Genomic DNA, 18,899 nt, shown 5'->3' with positions numbered 1-18,899 from the left:
CGGTTTTTTTGCACTACCTTACTTTCCATTTTTCTATTTTCTATTTATGATTTATAATTTAAATTTTTAATATTTAATATTTGTAATCCAGGGAGTGTGAAGCGCAGAATCAAATATCGCTGTGACGATTGTACGTTCTAGTACCAACTGTCTGGCGACAATAAAGTATAAAGTATAAGTAACACTGAGGTCAAATGAACATTGCAGACATTGTGTCTAAATTCTCTGAAAAAGTCAATGGCCAGATTATACTGGAAGTATCGCATTAAATTAATTACCATGTAGCAACCGTAATTATAAAATCTTTATAAGCAGTGTAACGAGGCAACAAAATAGAATGTAATTTCCTGGATTCATGATCCAGAGATAAATCTAGAAAAAAAAATGTTTTCATGTACTACCAGGTTGTCGCAACAAAACTAATCTGGTTTACCACTGCCTGTAGGAAAGTTGTTGTCTCAGTAGCTTGGACCATTCAGGACTGTCACCGGAGAAGGTCAAGCAAGGCACTCAGTTATATCAATAATTTTATCAGCAACTACTTCACCAACAACTTCTCAAGGGTAATTGGAGACGGATAATTAATGCTGCCCTTGCCATTGATGCCATATCTCATGAATGAACAAAAAGTAACGTTTATTCCATTGCTTTCCATTAATTACCATGGTAACAAGAATGGAGTTTATGTATTCAAATTATGATATCGATATACAGAAGTTTCTTTTAAAGAATGCATTAACTGTATGACTCACCGTTTCTAAGCGACCCAAACCACAATTTTTTCAGCTAACAAAATTTCAGTTGCTCAGACTGTGCAGAAGTTTGTCTCTGCCACTTTTGCACTCATTGCCAGTGTAGTCAGCTGGCTGTAGGCCTCGCATGCTTTGCAGTTCAGAATCTAATTTTACAGCATGCTGCAAACACGCCCGCAGGTCACTCTAAAGGCTGGACGTCTCCTCTCATTGTGTGTATGCATCTGTGTGTAGATGTATGGTACTGTGCAAGAGTCTTACCCTTCAGATCCATTTTAAACCTCTTCCTTCCCTACCATGGGACATCCCTACCATGCAAAAGAGAGTCTGGCTCTCCACCTTATTAATGCCTCTCAATTATATAAAGTATTGCGCAGAAGTCTTGGGTATTTTATATATATACACACATACACCTAGGGTATCTAAGACTTTGGCACAGTACTGTATTTGTCAACACGGAGCAGAAAACAAATTTATAAATCCAGTAGGAGAAAGGGATCTTGGGAATGTTGAGGGTGGAGCATTGGGGGACGGGTGTGGGACAGAAGGCAGAGGAGTGCCAGGGCGGGGTGGGGGTGACATGGGTGCAGACACACCCAGCCCTAAGACACCAGGCAAGGTGATTTGATTCCAAACAACTGGTTTATTGATCATTACAGAATGTCTCCCTGGTGCTTCCTGCTCCCTTCCCCTTTTCCCAATCATGATTCTCCCCTCCCTGCCCCCTTCCCACCCTCAGTCCACAATAGAGACCCATATCAGAATCAGATTTATCATCACGCACATGTGTCATGAAATCTGTTTTTTTTTTTGCAGCAGTACAGTGCAATACATAAAATTACTACAGTGCTGTGCAAAAGTCTTAGACACCAGCTATACATACTGTATGTGCCTAGGACTTTTGCCCAGTACTGTACAAGAACTCATCCTTACCCTCGTTGTGGGTCATTTCTGGCTGCAAGCAATCTCCTTCTCCAGCTTCAATCACAGACTCAGTTTTGGGGCCAGAGTCAGTCTGCACAGACTGAAACTCATTCATGTGGAGTGTGTTGGTTTCAGAAGCACTGAAGTCATCCTGTGCAACCTGCTGGACCCTCATCTTATCCTCTCTCTGAGAATAACTGGAATTGAAAAAAAAAAGAAAATTGTTTTTGCTGCCTCTGCTGTAATTTTGGATAGTTACCTTCTGTATGGCCATGCTCTCCGCAGTTATTTTAAGGAACATGAAGCAACTTGGGCTTTTTGATCTCACTGGGAGAAAACATTTAGTTGGAAGACTGCCGACACTGAATATGAGATCATGCAATCAACAGCAAGGAAGCTCCGAGGTGCTCATTGGGCCTTTCACTGTGTTTTAAGATAAACTGGAGTTGGTAATGCAGAATACTGCAAGTCCGGTTCACTGGTTTTTTGGTGAGACTGATGGCGGGGGAGCCGTGCAGCCTCCATTGTAGCGCAGACTAGGTGGTGTTGCCTGTCGCAGCTGGTTCAGAGAAGGAACGCTGGGGGAAGTGTGGCGCAGCGTCCATACCGCGCTGGGGCTGGCCTCTCCCATTCAGTGCTGCCTTCCAATGTTCGCTCGGTGGAAGGCGGGACAGATTGCGTTCGACTGCAGACTGCTGCAGGCCTTTCCTTGCTGACAACAGCCACAGATCCATGGACTTGGGTTATATTTTGCATGACTGTATGTTGACTGCCGTCTTATATGTGCTACGTGTGCTTTGTGCCGTGTATGACTGTTGGTATTGTGTTTTGCACCTTGGCCTCGGAGGAATGCTGTTTCGTTTGGCGGTATTCATGTATGGTTGAATGATAATTAGGTTTGAACATAAGCTTGAGCTTGGATGAGAGCCTTCACTTGGATATTAATGCACCCAGGACTAGGATTGAAATGGCCCGCCAGAACACAATAAGACCATTAGATACACAAGCAGAATTAGGCCATTTGGCCCATCTAGTCTGCTCCATCATTTCATCATGGCTGATCCATTTTCCCCCTCAGCCCGTCTCCTGTTTTCTCCCCGTATCCCTTCATTCCCTGACCAATCAAGAATCAATCAACCTCTGTCTTACACTCAATGACTTGGCCTCCACGGCTGCCTGTGGCAACAAATTCCACAGAGTCACCAACCACTGACTAAAGACATTCTTCCTCATCTCCATTCTAAATCTGTGTCACTCTATTCTGAGTCTGGTTTTAGACTCTCTCACCATAGGAAACATCTTCTCCAGATACGCTCTATCAAGGCCTTTCAACATTTGGTAGATAGTAGTCAACAGCTACATGTGGTGGATGGACGCGATACCAGTTGGTGTCTTGCTTGCGGGTCAATCAAAGATGCTGCACCATAAACATTGTCTGTGTCTGATTCTGCATTTCTATATATTCATATTGATCATGTAAAATCCCACTTCAAACAACTAAGTGAAAGATCAATTGCAGTCTTGGGCCACCCCTCCCCCCCACAAAACTACACTTGTTAAGAATATTTTATTTTCCTATTACACTGGACAACAAATTTTTTCGAAAGTGTTGCTTCCACAGAATTTTTTTTGTTTATGATAGACTGCTTGAAGCTAAATACAAATATAATTTCAGATTGCTAGTGTCATGCAGGAATTTGGAGAGACAAATTAAGTTTTATTGAATATGATACGTTTAATCACGTAATGGTGTTGATGCTTTGCAATAGTTCAACTAAGCTAAAAGTGTTTTATTGATGATTTTAGTTGTAATCAGTGTCTGAGGCTTCTCGCTTTAAGTGTCCAACAATAATCAGCCAGCATTGATAGATTCCACTTGCCCTGACACTGCTTCTCCAATGACGGCAATGTCCTGGTGAAACCTTTCACCATGCTCGTCACTGACAGAGCCAAGACGTGCAGGGAAGAAGTCTAAATGGGAATGAATCCTTAGTGACATGTTGCACTACATGGATTTGTGTGCTCGAAGCATGTTGTCCACCAGCTGTACATGGTTTGGTCTCTGGAGTTACCAAGAAAATTTTCAACAACATCCCTGAATGCCTTCCATGTGATTTTCTCTGGTCCCACTAGAAGTTCTTCGAATTACCTGTCACTGATGAACTGTTTGATTTGTGGACCAACAAAAATGCCTTCCCTCATCTTGGCATCAGTTATTCTGACTTGAATTATGAATTGAAATAACAAATACAGGCAATTTCAAATAATGGTGCGTGTTAGAGAAATTTCACAGAGATTTTCGTGATCAGCAGCCCAAGGTCCATAGGGTACACCCAGAAGTATTCAGGAAGCAAAATCTTTGTTGTCCAGAGTAATAGATGGAGAGCTGGTTATTGACATTAAGGTGCTTCAGAGCAGAGACAAGATCTAATGTAACTCATTCAAAGGCAACCAACTAAGCATCACACAGGATTGTAAAAGACCACAATGGCCCATCTAGTCAGCTCTAAACGTCCTTTGTATTGAATGATACTCAATACTACTTAGACTGGCCAGTTGTAAATTTGTCAGTCGCCTTAGTATTGAACCCGACAACTACAGTCAGTCCTAATCAATCTTAGCAGCCTGGAATTTGAAATCTGAACAAAGTTCACTTTTGCAGGAAACCAGTGCGGTAAACCTTACCCATCACATCTCAATCCCAAAGAAAAGTAAATGATACTCACTGCACACATTTATCAGGGAGTACACTGGGATCTGGACATGGTGCTTCTTCCTCTAATAGACTTTCTGGTAACTAGAAGGAAGAACAGATATAGGCAAACCAAATGAATTTTACTTCACTTCCTTCCACATCAACTCTACGTACACATATGATTTAGAAATGAAAGTTATTAAAAAAGCCAAAGGGGTAGTTGTGATGTTGACTTTGGATGTAACTCCTTTTACAATATTGACAGTGTGGTACAGTTAAGAAGCAGACCCTTCAGCCCATCACATCTATGATAATCCCAATTGCTGAACTTAATTCCATCTCTCTCAATGCCTTGCTCATTCAAATACTCGAACAGATGCCTCTTAAATGTTACTCCTGTTCCTGCCTCCACCACTACCAGCTCATTCCAGATATTATCAGATCTTTGTATGAAAAATTTACCCCTCAGATCCATTTTAAACCTCTGCCTTTTCACATTGGACCCTACGAAGGGACATTCCTCGCATGGGAAAGAGAATCTGGCTATCGGCCCTACTCATGCCTCTCATAATCCATCACGGAACCTTGGACCCTCCCTTTGTACCAGGGAATACAGGCCCAGCCTATCCAATCTCTCATTATTTAAAACTCAAGCCCACCAACCCAGGCAACGTTTGATGAATCTTTTCTGCACTCTCTTTAGCTCAATTTCATATCTGGTGACCAACACTGACTGCACACAATATTCCAAGTGTGACCTAAATAGTAATTTGTACAAGTGTAACATACCGTTCTGATTCTTGCACTCAGTGTGTTGGCTGAAGAAGCCTTCTTCACATCCCTGTCAGTACACAGCCACTTCATGGAACAATGTACAGTACTGTGCAAAGGTCTTAGGTACATATATATAGCCAGGGTGTCCAAGACTTTTGCACAGGACTGTATTTGTCAACGTGTGGAGTGCAGAGTAAACTTATAAATCTGGCGGGAGCAAAGGAGGTTGGGAATGGTGAGGGTGGAGTGCCACGGGAGGGGTGTGGGACAGGTGGCAGAGTGTGGCATGGGTGCAGACACACCCAGCCCAGAGATGCCAGACAAGGTCACGTGGTCACTAACAATTAGCTTATTGGTCATTACAAAATGTCTCTTTAGTGCTTCCTGCTCCCTCTCCTCTCCCTTTCCCTTTTTCCAACCATGATTTCCCGCTCCCTGCCCCCTTCCCACTCTCCGTCCATAATAGAGACCCATATCAGAATCAGATTTATCATCACTCACACATGCCATGATTTTTTTTTTTGCAGCAGTACAGTGCCATATATAAAATTACTACAGTACTGTGCACAAGTGTTAGGTATCCTAGCCATATATATTTGCCTAAGGCTTTTACACAGGACTGTACCTTTACCCCTGGATCTCTCTGCTTAAAGGTTATTAACTGTGTATATCCTGCTCTGATTTTAGTTCCTAAATGCATCACTTTACACTTGTCTGAGTTAAATTCCGTCTTCCATCCCATTGCTTACTTCTCAATTCATCTGGATTCTTTTGACGTCTTGGACAACCTTCTTCTCCAGTCATTGTGAAAGGTAATAACCAAAAAGTAGTGGAAGCAAGCATCAGAGAGGTCTTTAATGGGTTTCTAAATCGAGATGCAGCACAGAATAGGCCCTTCTAGCACCCCGAGCCGTGCCACCCAGTAATCCCCCGATTTAACCCGAGCCTAATTAACCTACCATAACCAACTGGGATGACCAATTAACCCATCAAGTGGTGCGTCTTTGGACTGAGGGAGGAAACCGGAGCATCTGGAGACAACATGCAAACTTAATTTACGCAATAAATCAAAGAAACAAGAGGCGCCTGCCCCACTTTCATGTTCACACCCGCCAAGGATGGTAGGAAGACAATTTTTTTTTGGAATTCATGGCCCTAGTTTCCTGCTTGCTGTCTGCTGGATTAGAAAAACATCTCTCAGCCTGTATGGGAAGATGTTCCTTCAGGTGTCTGATCTAAAGTTCTTCTTTATTTACCATTTTCATTCTGGATTGCACTGATTGTTCTTTTTAATAAAAGTTTTATAAATTTGGAATCTATTGTTTATCTCCTATAAACCCTTCCAATGCTGCCACATCCTTACTGCGTGACATTACAGGGGTGCGGGGAAAGCAAAGGTCATCACCAATGATATTATCCGACTGCAAGATATAGAAGAATTTGTAGGCTCTGCTTCAGATAGGACCAACCTGTGCATTGTAAAGACCCTAGCACCAACTCAGTAGAACACTACCTTTAGACTACCATCAGATACTGAGATTGAAGATTTCACTGTACCTCCAAGATCTATTCTTGTGCTGACTTGCAATAGCACTTTTCCATTATGAAAGAACATCTTGAATTTATAGTTATTCCAACTCCACCTCTGGGCAACCAATATGTGATATGTGAGATCCTATGACATGAAACATTGGCTCCATTACCACTGCTACTCTGTCTTGTTTTGGCCGATTTAGCCCAGGAGCAAAAAGATCCTGATTTTGAAATCCAATCACCTAACATTCCTTTTATGTAATCAAAACCCATTTGTTTCTGAAGTGAAACCTGATAGCAGTTTGAGATCATTTGTCATAGCTCCAAAAATAACTGGGCACTTCCTGCCATGAATCCTCTTTGCACTTGTGTGGTCTGAATTATATTAACCCCTCACTAAAGCATCTTCTGGAGAACTATCGGTGAATTTATTCTGAGTTGTTCTAATAATGACCATCGCTGGTCATTCCCAGGTCAACCTGGTCTTCACGACACAATGCTGAACTGGAACCTGTCTATCTTGGGTAGAGATACCTGGGTAAAGTGCTCCTTCCCTCTGCTAGCCTGCAGGTCACCCTTGGGCAAGGAGTAGCACCTGCTTAGCCCCCCGATCAGCATCATGTGAAGTCATGGGAGCAGGTGGTGGATGGTCATATGAGCAGCTGGTGCATATCACAAGTCCTGGTTATGTAACACCAGGTAGACAATCTCTGAAGAATACTGATAATAGCTGGGGTCACCCATCTTGTAAAGACACTGCCCAGAAGAAGGCAATGGCAAACCATTTCTGTAGAAATATTTGCCAAGAACAATCACGGTCACGGAAAGACCATGATCACCCACGTCATATGACACAGCATACAACGAACAAATAGACAAACATCTGCTAAATCCCTTACGTACTTTTGGACCCAACCCTTAAGTAGATGACCCTGATGTCCTTGAATGTTTGTCTTTCACTCTAATCCAATCCTCCCAACCCTCTAAACTCAAGCACACTCTGCTGCCCAAATCCTCAGCCGCAACGACGCATCCCTAACACACCAGCTTGCTACCCAACCCACCGTGACCTGAGCACAGGCCCTGCTCATCCTGCCCAGGTACCTGCTCAGGTATAAAAATTAAAACACATCCTGATACAGGGATAATCCAAACCCAAGGCCTTCATTTTTTAAAATCAGATCCTACTTTTGCCAACTCAGCCATTGCCACAAATATAAACATTGCCAGCGTGACTGGAGGTCTGTGACTAGTGGTGTGTCGCAGTGATCGATACTGGGTCTGTTGTTGTTTGTCTTTGATATCAATGATCTGGATGATAATGTGGCTAACTGGATCAGCAAATTTTCAGATGACATCAAGATTGGGGGTGCAGCGGACAGAGAGGAAGACCATCATGGTTTGCAGTGGGATCTGGACCAGCTGGAAAAATGGAATGAAGATTGACAGGTGGAATTTAATGCAGACAGGTGCGAGGTGTTGCACTTTGGTAGGTCCAACCAGGGTAGGTCTTACACAGTGAGTGGTAGGGCACTGAGGAGTGTGGTAGAACAAAAAGATCTGGGAATACAGGTCCATAATTCATTGAAAGTGGCGTCGCAGGTGGATAGCGTTGTAAAGCAAGTTTTTGGCACATTGGCCTTCATAAATCAAAGTATTGAGTACAGGAGATGACATGTTATGTTGAAGTTGTATAAGACATTGGTGAGGTCTCATCTGGAGTACTGAGTGCAGTTTTCGTCTCCTACCTACAGGGAAGATGTAAAGAGTACAGAGAATATTTACAAGGATGTTGCTTGATCTGGAGGACCTAAGTCATAAGGAAAGAGTGACTAGGTTAGGATTGTATTCCTTAGCATGTAGAAGATTGAGGAGAGATTTGATAGAGGTGCACAAAATTACGAGGGGTATAGATAGGGTAAATGCAAACAGACTTTTTCCACTGAGTTCGGGTGGGACTACAACCAGAGGTCATGGTTTAAGGGTGAAAGGTCAACACCAGAGGATATTTTGATTAAGTTAGGGTTAAATCAGGGTTGTTGCGGGACACTGGGCTGGAAGGGCATATTCCATGCTGCATTGCTAAGTAAGTGAATATACAGCTGTTCATTTTATTGAATATAATTGTTCTCACCTGTGATTGCTGGGGTGTGTGTGGAGACATAATCTCGGAAGCACAAACAGATGGTAAGATTTCAAGGGGCAGCTTTTTCATGACAAGAACCACTTGGCTCGGATTCTCTCGCAGTTTGGCAACCAGGTTCTTCAAAGTCCATCCAACCTAGCAGCAGAGGAAACACGTTGAACAGTGTGCAAGGCAAACTTCTCACTGTATGCTGATAAAAATAAACTAATGATTTCAAAGGAAGGATGTGATGCTGAGGCCTTATGAAGCACTGGTGAGGCCCCACTTGGAGTATTGTGAGTAGTTTTGGACCCCTTATCTAAGAAAGAACAGGCTGACATTGGAGAGGGTTCAAAGGAGGTTCATGAAAATGATTCCAGGACTGAGTGGCTTGTCATATGAGCATCATCATTTTTGGCACCAGCAGTGTCGCTGGAGTTGCCAGTCAGCATTGAGCTTAACGTAGGACTGCTTTAGGGACTCCAGCCCCGGATATTTCCCTGGGGTTTACTCCCAAAACCTTCTCCATGAATGGGTACAGCTGCAAAGCAGCAGAGGTTTGAGATCAGAGTTTTCCTTCTCCTAGCTGAGAAGTCAACTACAGCTGATGAGACCCATCTGCCTCGAGCAATCGGTTTTAAGTTGCCAGTAACCTGCCTTTGCCCCTTCTCCTGAGACATCCGATAGTAGCAAGGATACACTGATTCAGAAATAGGATTAGCCAATGCCTATTGTTTCCCACCCGTTACTTTGGATGAGAAATTTAGCAAAGTATTTCAGGGCATGGAAAATGTATCTGGACAATTATAGATAATGAAAATTCATAATTGCTGAAAAAAAAAGATGGAAGGGCAAAACTAATAGCCTTAAACGGAAGTATGAGAACAGCATCGTTAACAACATCGTTAACAGTACAAGCAAATATAAAATCATTCTTAAATGTTGGATATATATTAACATTCCATCTCTTTTCTGCTCAGTACAACCATAAGTTTGCTGCCGATTCTCAACTCAGAGAAATAAAGGGACGCTGCAGACTGTAACATCGAAACTGCGAGCTGTTTGTCTCCCCTCTTGCTATGGAAGGAAGGATCCCTCACTCTCCCTGGTTAGTGAGAGAGACAGCCTCTGGCACTCGAAGTGCTAGGCTATGGACTGCACTTTTTGATGGACCTAGATCATGGGCTCTTTGGGGGCTTTACTATCGCCTGCACGGTGGGTTGGTGGGGGTGGCTGATGCTTCCTGCTGGAACAAGTGGGGGAGGGGGCTTTGGAGTTCTAACATTTTCCTGTCATCCAGTCTTTGGGGTTTTTCTTCTGTTTTGTGAATGTCTGCAGAGAGTGAGAATTTCAGGTAGTATATATTCTCTGAAATTAAATGGAACCATTGAACCATTGAAATTGACCTGTCAAGGAAACTCCATTCAGAAATTAATGTTGACTCCATTACCACTTTGGAAAAAAGATGATAGTATTTTCCTTTCAACTAATAAAATTGAGTAATCAAAGAAGGGACCCAGTATCCAAAAATCAGGACTTTTCTAAGTGAAATGCATGGCAGAAGTTATGGATATTCATTGCTGCTAGATCGATGTTTATCTTAAGTAAGATATTGGTTGTTGCTTGATGGCAGATCTGTGGCCTAACTCTGTCTCCACTGTAAATGATAATAGAGATCGAGTTCAGTCTCCGATCTGGACTTCTTCAAGGAGCAATACCTCAGAAAGGCAGCTTTCATTATAAAGGATCCCCACCTCACAGAACGTGCCCTCTTCTCATTGTTACCAACAGGAAGGAGGTACAGGAGCCTGAAGCCACACACTCAACAATGCAGGAACAGCTTCTTCCCCTCTCTCATCCGGTTTCTGAATGAACATTGAACCCATGAACACTACCTCACTACTCATTTTATTTCTTTCTGTTTTTGCACCACTTATTTTAACCCAACTATTTAATATATATACACTGTATATGTTTACTGTATTTCAATTTTATTTCTATATTTATCATGTATTGCATTGTACTGATGCTGCAAAGTTAACACATTTCACAACATATGCCGGTGGTATTAAACCTGATTCTGACATAATCTCATTGAACTTTAGATCAGACTCTAAGGAACCACATTCCCCTGTTCCTGAGAATTCCAATAAGAAGTTTAGGATACAAGTAGAAAGTTCCTTCTGGCATTACCCCAGGGAATCAGGGCCTCGGTGAAGGAAGTCAGGAAAGGAGGGGAAAAAATGGAGCAGAGTTACCCAGAAATTCTGAGGAATGCACATTGTGGCAAAAGACCAGAGTGTGGAACGAGCGGCCAGCACAAGTGGTGCACGCGAACTCGATTTCAACGCTTGAGAGAAGCTTGAATAGATACATGGATGGTAGGGGTATGGAGGGCTATGGTTCCGGTACGAGTCGATGGGAGTAGGCAGTTTAAGTGGTTCAGCACGGACTAGATGGGCCAAAGGGCCTGTTTCTGTGCTGTTCCTCTCTATGACTCTGGAAACGGCCACACAGAATCAAAAAAGGGGAAAGAACTGAGTCACGAAATCATTGGTGGGTAATCTTACCTCCGCTAAATTCAAAAAGTAAACTTATCATTTTTAAATAATCTGAGCTAGTCAGCTTGGAGCTGCATAAGGCAATAATTGAATGTTCTGAGAAAATCCTGAGTAAGATAACAGGAATGTGTTTGGAAAGATTCCCAGTTGAATATTAAGGTTCATGAAAATCAATTATTGTGAGACTCTCACTAGATGTTTGCAGATCTTGAACAAAAAAATTGGTGATTCTGTGACTGGGGTTCTTCTATACCTTTCAAAGCTACCAATGGTTTTAAAAGATATAGTACTGTCCAAAAGGCTTAGGCACCCGAGATATAGATAGGTGCCTAAGACTTTTGTCAGTGCTGTAGTAATTTTATGTACTACTGTATTTCACTGTACTTCTGCAAAAAAAAAAATTATGGCATACGTGAGTGATGATAAACCTGTTTCTGATATAGGTCTCTATTGTGGACTGAGGGTGGGAAGGGGGCAGGGAAAGAGGAATCATGGTTGGGAAAAGGGGAAGGGAGAGGGAAGCACCAGCGAGACATTCTGTAATGATCAATAAACCAATTGTTTGGAATCAAATGGAATTGCCTGGTGTCTCAGAGCTGGGTGTGTCTGCACCTGCGCCAACCCCCTGTTACTCACACTACTCCTCTGCCACCTGTCCCATACCCCTCCTGCGGGGCTCCACCCTCGCCATTCCCAACATCCTTTGCTCTCGCCAGATTTACAAACTCACACTCCACTCCACGTTGACAAATACAGTATTGTGCAAAAATCTTAGGCACCCTAGTTATATATATGTGCTTAAGACTTTTGCATGGTACTGTATGTAATTAAAAGATACAATCGAGAGAGTGTAGAGGAGATTAACAAGGATGTTGCATAGATTGGAGTGTATGCCTTCTGAGAATAGGATGAGTGAACTTGGCCTTTTCTCCTTGGAGCGACAGAGGATGAGAGGTGACCTGATAGAGGTGTAGAAGATGATGAGAGGCATTGATCGTGTGGATAGTCAGAGGCTTTTTCCCAGGGATGAAATGGCTAACACGAGGGGGCATAGCTTTATGGTGCTTGCAAGTAGGTACAAGGGGGATGTCAGAGGCAAGTTTTCCACACAGAGATTGGTGAGTGTGTGCAATGCACTGCTAGCGAAGGTGGTAGAGGCGGATACAATAGGGTTTTTTAAGAGACTCTTAGATAGGTACATGGAGCTTAGAAAAATAGAGGGCTGTGCAGTAGGGAAATTCTAAGCAGTTTCTAGAATAGGTTACATGGTCAGCACAACACTGTGAGCCAAAGGGCTGGTAATGTGCTGTAGATTTCTACGTTTCTATGTAACACTTCCAGAAAAATAATTAGATGAAATTACTGAAAAATCATCTGTTTCTGACAGCTTTTGTACTTTCCACAATTTCTCATCTGTATCTCTCAGTTTGCGTTAGAAAACTCCCACCATAGCATTTATCTGTTCACTCACCCTGACAAATACCAACAACGGGACCGTGCCTTAACGAAAGCCTCTTTCAGCCTGTACTTACCACGACCATGTCATTCACCTGGACCACCTCATCTCCTGGCCGAATCTTCTGCGAACGTTGAGCTGGTGACTGAAGAGGAGCAGATAACAGTAAGCTCGTAACAGCTTCAAGTATGGATCATTCGCCCGACGAATATGCACTACTGGCACTGGGGAAGCTGAGCAGCGATCTCAAATTATAAATCAGAATAATTGAGCAACACAAATTCTCATAAATGAGCACAAGTTATAGTTTGGGCTTGAGCAGTTCTCTCTCTGATTTCTTTTACAGCCGTTTCAAGTCACTAAAAGAAAATATTAAAATATATTAAAATATAAAAAATATTGAGTCCTCAGAGTGAATCATACCTTAGCTAAACCAGAACCACATCTCCACTTACATAGAATTTTAAGTTAGAAATCACTTCTCTTTTCAAAATAAGGAAGTGTGTGTGTTCAACACACACAAACTGCTGGAGGAACTCAGCAGGCTAGGCAGCACCTATGGGAAAGAGTAAACAGTTGACGTTTTGGACTGAGACTAGGGTTTTGGCCCAAAACGTTGACTGCTTATTCATTTCCATAGATGCTGCCGAGTTCCTCACACGTTTCGTGTGAGTGGCTCTGGATTTCCAGCAAGTGCAGATTACCTCGTATTTGACGTACCTGCATTCAGTGGGTCAGCATTTCCATTTGCCACTTGGGTAGACATGACTGAGTGCAAGAACATAACAGAAGCTGGAGCAGACCACATGATCCCCCGCACCTGTTCTGTCTACTTTAATGATATTTTTCTGCACTTCCCTAAAATTTTCCTAAATATTGCTCAGTTCATAAAAACATAAGAAGTAGGAGCAGGAGTAGGCCATCCGGCCCATCGAGCCTGCCCCACCATTCAATAAGATCATGGCTGATCTGTCTGTAAACTCAGCTCCATCTACCTGCCTTTTCCCAATAACCCTTAATTCCCTTACTATGTAAATATCTATCTAACTGTATCTTAAATATATTTAGTGACGAAGCCTCAACTGCTTCCCTGGGCAGAGAATTCCGCAGATTCACCACTCTCCTCATCTCCGTCCTAAATTTTCTCCCCTGAATCTTGAGGCAATGTCCCCTAGTTCTAGTATCACCCTTGATATTGATCTGTTCTTAATTACGGGGGGGGGGGCGGGAGAGAGGGGGAGGGAGAGAAGGGGAGGGAGGGGGAGAGGGGGGTAGAGGGTGTAGGGGGTAGGGGGGTAGAGATGGGGGGTGGGGGGTAGAGAGTGGGTAGAGAGGGGGTAGAAGACAGGGGATGGTAGAGAGGGGGTGGTAGAGAGGGAAATTTCAAAGTTTCATTATCCTCTGTATGGAAAACCTGCTCATCAGCTCAGAACTAATTACCCTTTATTTGGATACTGTGACCCTTGGTTCCCAGCTCCTGATCTTAGTGAAACATTCTCCCTCTGTCCACATGGAATCAAAGAGCTGACCAGCATAGAAACAGACCCTTCAATCCGAAAAGAGATTAAGGAGAAGATGGCAGCGCGACACAGCGTGCGCGGCCGTTCCGAATGATATCGTATCTGTGAAGTAGGACACCGTGCACAATCCTGATTTGATGGAGACTGACGTGAAGAAGCACAGGGGAACGTCTGGAGAAAGTTCTGAAATGCCTGTTTCGCTGCCGCTGCTACTGTGCGATCGAGAATCTCCGGAGGGGAAGGCTACAAGTCCTTGACCTTGCCTATTGCCTGTTGCCGGGGCTGGGGTCGAAGCACTCAGCAGAGATGGTGCTTTTACAGGGTTGTCCGATCGTTATGTGTCGTATGACGAGGACAATCATAGTCTTTCCATGTTCTTGGCAAATTTTTCTATGGAAGTGGTTTGCCATTGCCTTCTTCTGGGCAGTGTCCTTACAAAATGGGTGGCCCCAGTCATTATTAATACTCTTTATAGATTGTCTGCCTGGCATCAGCGGTCACATAACCAGGACTTGTGATCTGCACCGGCTGCTCATATGACCATCCACCACCTGCTCCCATGGCTTCCTGTGACCCTAATCGGGGGGCTAAGCAGGTGCCCAAGTGTGGCCTGCAGTCTAGCAGAGGGAAGGAGAGCCTCACACCTCCTTTGGTAGAGACGTATCTCCACCCTCCCACCCTTTATAGGTAAGGAGGCTAAAGCTGTCCACAAATCTTCAGCTGCAGTCTTACCAAGGCCCTAGATAATTGCAGATAAGATATCTTTATTTCTCAAATGAAATCTTCTTGTAATACATACTGCCAACATATTGTTGCCTTTCCAATTATGGTGCGCCTACACGTTGGTTTTCATGCCATTTTGGTCCTTTTGGGCATCAACTTTACCAAATATCTCATCATTTACAAAAATATGCTGCTTTTCAGTTTATTACGCTTCCCCATTCACTACATTCTCCTAAATCTTCTTTTCATCCTCATCCCTACTCACAATCCCACTTCATTTTGGAACGTCAGCAAACTAGAGAATTCATCATTGGTGGCTTCAGTTAAATCAATGAGATAGGTTATGAAGATCTGGAATCCAAGCATTGATCCTTGTGGCATCCCGCTACTCACAGTCTGTCAGCCTGATAAGGATCCTTTGAGGAAGAACGTATTCACCTTGAGTGCTGCTTGAAATCTGGAACAAGCTGCTGTGGATGAGATGGAGGCGGCAGCTCCCAGAGCATCTGGACAAGCATTGGAATTGCCACAGGGAAGAGTCACAGAGAAGTACAGTGCATAAAAGGCCCTTCAGCCCATCTAGTCCATGCCAAAACCATTTAAACTGCCTACTCTCATCGACCTGCACAGGCACCATAGCCCTCCATACCCCTACCTATTCAAACTCCTCTTAAACATTGAAATCAAGCTTGCATGCACCCCTTGTGCTGGCAGCTCGTTCCGCACTCTCACCACCCTCTGAGTGAAGAAGTTTCCCCTCATGTTCCCTTTTCACCCTAACCCATGACCTCTGGTTGTAGTCCCATCCAACTTCAGTGGAAAAAACCTGCTTGTGTTTACCCGATCTATATCCCTCACAATTTTGTATACCTCTATCAAATCTCCTCTCTATCTTCTACATTCCAAGAAACCTATTCAATCTTTCCTTATGACACGGGTCCTCCCAGCAACGTAGGCGTTAGACCAAGGGCCAGTCAATGGGATTAGTACGAATAGATATTTGGTGGTTGGCAGAAAAATAGGGACAGAAAATTCAGATTCCACGCTGAAAAGCTCTCAATGGCTTGCATGTCTGATTTCCAGAACGACTGGGCTCACAGCAGCTATGTACATTTCCACCAGCACAGCACTGCAAAATGATATCATGTTGGGCAAGCAGGGAAGATGTGGGTCAGTGAAAGACAAACCTACAAACTCTTAGTAAGCACTTAGTACAAAGAGCAGTTGGCTTGGTGGTGTAGTGGTAAGCATAACACAATTACAGTGCCAACAACCTGGGTTCAATTTGCACTGCTGCCTGTCAGGAGTTTGTAAATTCTCTCCGTGACCGCGTAGGTTTCCTCCGGGTGCTCCACAGTCCAAAGGTGTATGGCTTAGTCCGTTAATTGATCACATGGGTGTAATCAGGCACCGGCTCGTTGGGCCAAAAGGGCCCATAACTGTGCTGTATCAACAAACAAACAGATACCTAGATAAATAAAACGGGAGTGGATCAAGTCTGTCCAGAGGGGCAGATAGTCAGACAGTGTATACATATCTTGCAAACCCTTCAGTAGTTGCATAGACACCTGAAGAGCAGACTATCTGTTGGATGGAAGCGACCAACAACTCTGATGGAGGCAGATGCCAAGTTTTTAAGCTCACCAGTGAGAGGTGGTGCTTTAGCACTGCTGGCCCACCACCTCGAGGGAGCCTTGATCATAAGCGGGCCGAAACTCCTGAAGACAGGTGGCAGATCAACTGATGATCCCACTGGTGATAGCACAGGACAGTTAACATCTTAGTCCACGTGTATTTTGTAACTCTAAATATTTATTTATTTACTTATATATCCCATGGGAGATATCGGCAAATGGGGACCCTTATTGTTTGTTCTAAGATCACTTGCACTCATGGTGAAAGTCTCTTTGAGGTGATACAATTTTTCAAACGACAATGCTTATAGGAAAGAATGTTCAACAACTCTGACACACTCCAGCCCATGGGAAGTCAAAAGGCCATTCAGTGCAGGAAGGAGTCAGAACAGGAAGCAGGTATAGAGCAAGACACAGAATAGCTTAGAAACAGATAATACACTCATTTGCGCGCCCACGCACACACGCTCCACAGAAATATAACAATCGAGAGAAAGGTGCACAAGGGAGAAGGCAGCTCAAGAACAACTTTTGACATGTCACAAACTAAAGGGCATAGGTTAAAGCTTTAGGGTGAGGGGTAAGAACTTTAAACACAATAGGTTCTGCCGGTGCTGGAAATCCTGAGCAATCCACTCAAAATGCTGGAGGAACTCAGCAGGTCTGGCATGGTCTATGGAGAGGAGTAAACCACAACGTTTTGGACTGAAACTCTTCATCAGGAAGAACCAAATCAGCTAGAAGGTTGTTGGAATCTGGAATTTACAGAGCGAGAGAGACAGAGAGAGGATAAAAAAAGAAAATGGTGAAGGGATGAAAGAAAAATAAAAACAAGCACAGCAGACTGAGTAAGACACACAGATGCAGTAGGGTAACCATTTGCATGCACATTCCAAGACAGGCAGTTAGACAGAGGTGAATAATTGACACTTACATTTAGTGCAGTCCCCGTGATAAAATGCAGCCCATTATTCGACTTGATTTCAATTCCCTGACAAACATAAGGAAATAGCTTTTAATCCAAAATACAGCCATAGTAGATAAAGGTGTGACCATTTGCTTAGGGATATGGAGTTTGTCAACTTTGATGTGATGAATCTGGAGCAGTTCGTGCCATTTATTAAAACGCTTCTGAGGTTTAACATCTCAACCACCTGAAACATTATCAGTCTCCATTGCCCATGTGAGCGATAGCCACAGCTGTCAGCCAGGCTCACAGTGAATCACAGATCACTTTTGTAAAAACAGTTTGACATGAGATTTTACTTTAGAACCAAATTACCGCTCTACACAGAGTGAATGTTCAGAAGTCTGAGGGGCAGAGGGACTTGGGAGTCCTTGTGCGGGATTCCTTAAAGGTTGCTTTGCAGGTTGAGTTGGTGGTGAGGGAGGCAAATGCAATGTTCGCATTCATTTTGAGAGGACTTGGATATAAAAGCAAGGATGTTATGTTGAGGCTTTATAAAGCAGCGGTGAGGCCTCGCTTGGGGAATTGTGAGCAGCTTAGGCCATCTTATCTAAGAAAGGATGTGCTGACATTGGAGAGGGCTAAAAGGAGGTTTACAAAAATGATTACGAGATTGAAAGGCTTGTCATATGAGGAGTGTTTGATGGCTCTGGGCTTCTAATCACTGGAATTCAGAAGAATGAGGGGGTGACCTTATTGAAACCTATTAAATGTTGAAAGGTCTTGACAAGAGTGTACGTAGAGAGGATGTTTCCTGTGGTGGGACAGTCTAAGATCAGAGGACACAGCTTCAGAATAGAGGGATGTCCTTTTAGAATGGAGATGAGGAGGGATTTCTTTAGCGAGAGAGTGGTTCCACTTAATCACAGTGGATGGAGGTTCAGGAACTTGCTTAAAATCTGCTGTATGTTTCTGCAAAGGTTTCAAGATCAGCAAGTGGCCACTTCTCAACAGGTAATGTACAAAATTGAAAAATTATCCACTCCACCCATTAAATTTGAACAACTTAAAATATTTAACTTAAAACATATGCAGGGCCCTTAGCACTGTCAATGACCTCCCCCATTCATCCAACAATCTATCTGAACCCCTCCTCCCACCACCAACAGACAGGAGGTACCTCAGCATTAGGACAAGAACTGTTAGGATGGGGAACAGCTTCTTCCCCCAGGCTGTGAGACTGCTGAACTCCGTCGCCACCCAGGTCTCATCGCGTTATACTGTTTACTTTTTAA

The 18,899-nt window shown here is 43.4% G+C and overlaps 1 protein-coding gene across 2 annotated transcripts in view; it reads right to left on the bottom strand.

Moving 5' to 3' along the window:
- cnksr1 (connector enhancer of kinase suppressor of Ras 1) overlaps positions 1-18,899 on the bottom strand; it is a 137,280-nt gene that overhangs the window by 54,214 nt on the left and 64,167 nt on the right. For both annotated transcript variants that reach the window (XM_072246994.1, XM_072246995.1), the window contains exons 7-11: positions 17,632-17,688; positions 12,897-12,965; positions 8,813-8,959; positions 4,403-4,473; positions 1,686-1,873 (exon numbers count right to left, since the gene is read on the bottom strand). In XM_072246994.1, coding sequence (XP_072103095.1) covers positions 1,686-1,873; positions 4,403-4,473; positions 8,813-8,959; positions 12,897-12,965; positions 17,632-17,688 — 532 coding nt within the window. The remainder of the gene's footprint in view (positions 1-1,685; positions 1,874-4,402; positions 4,474-8,812; positions 8,960-12,896; positions 12,966-17,631; positions 17,689-18,899) is intronic.

Source organism: Mobula birostris, chromosome 30 (assembly GCF_030028105.1).
Source record: "Mobula birostris isolate sMobBir1 chromosome 30, sMobBir1.hap1, whole genome shotgun sequence".
Taxonomy (NCBI): Eukaryota; Metazoa; Chordata; class Chondrichthyes; order Myliobatiformes; family Myliobatidae; genus Mobula; species Mobula birostris.
This window is presented reverse-complemented; position numbering and strand designations above follow the sequence as displayed.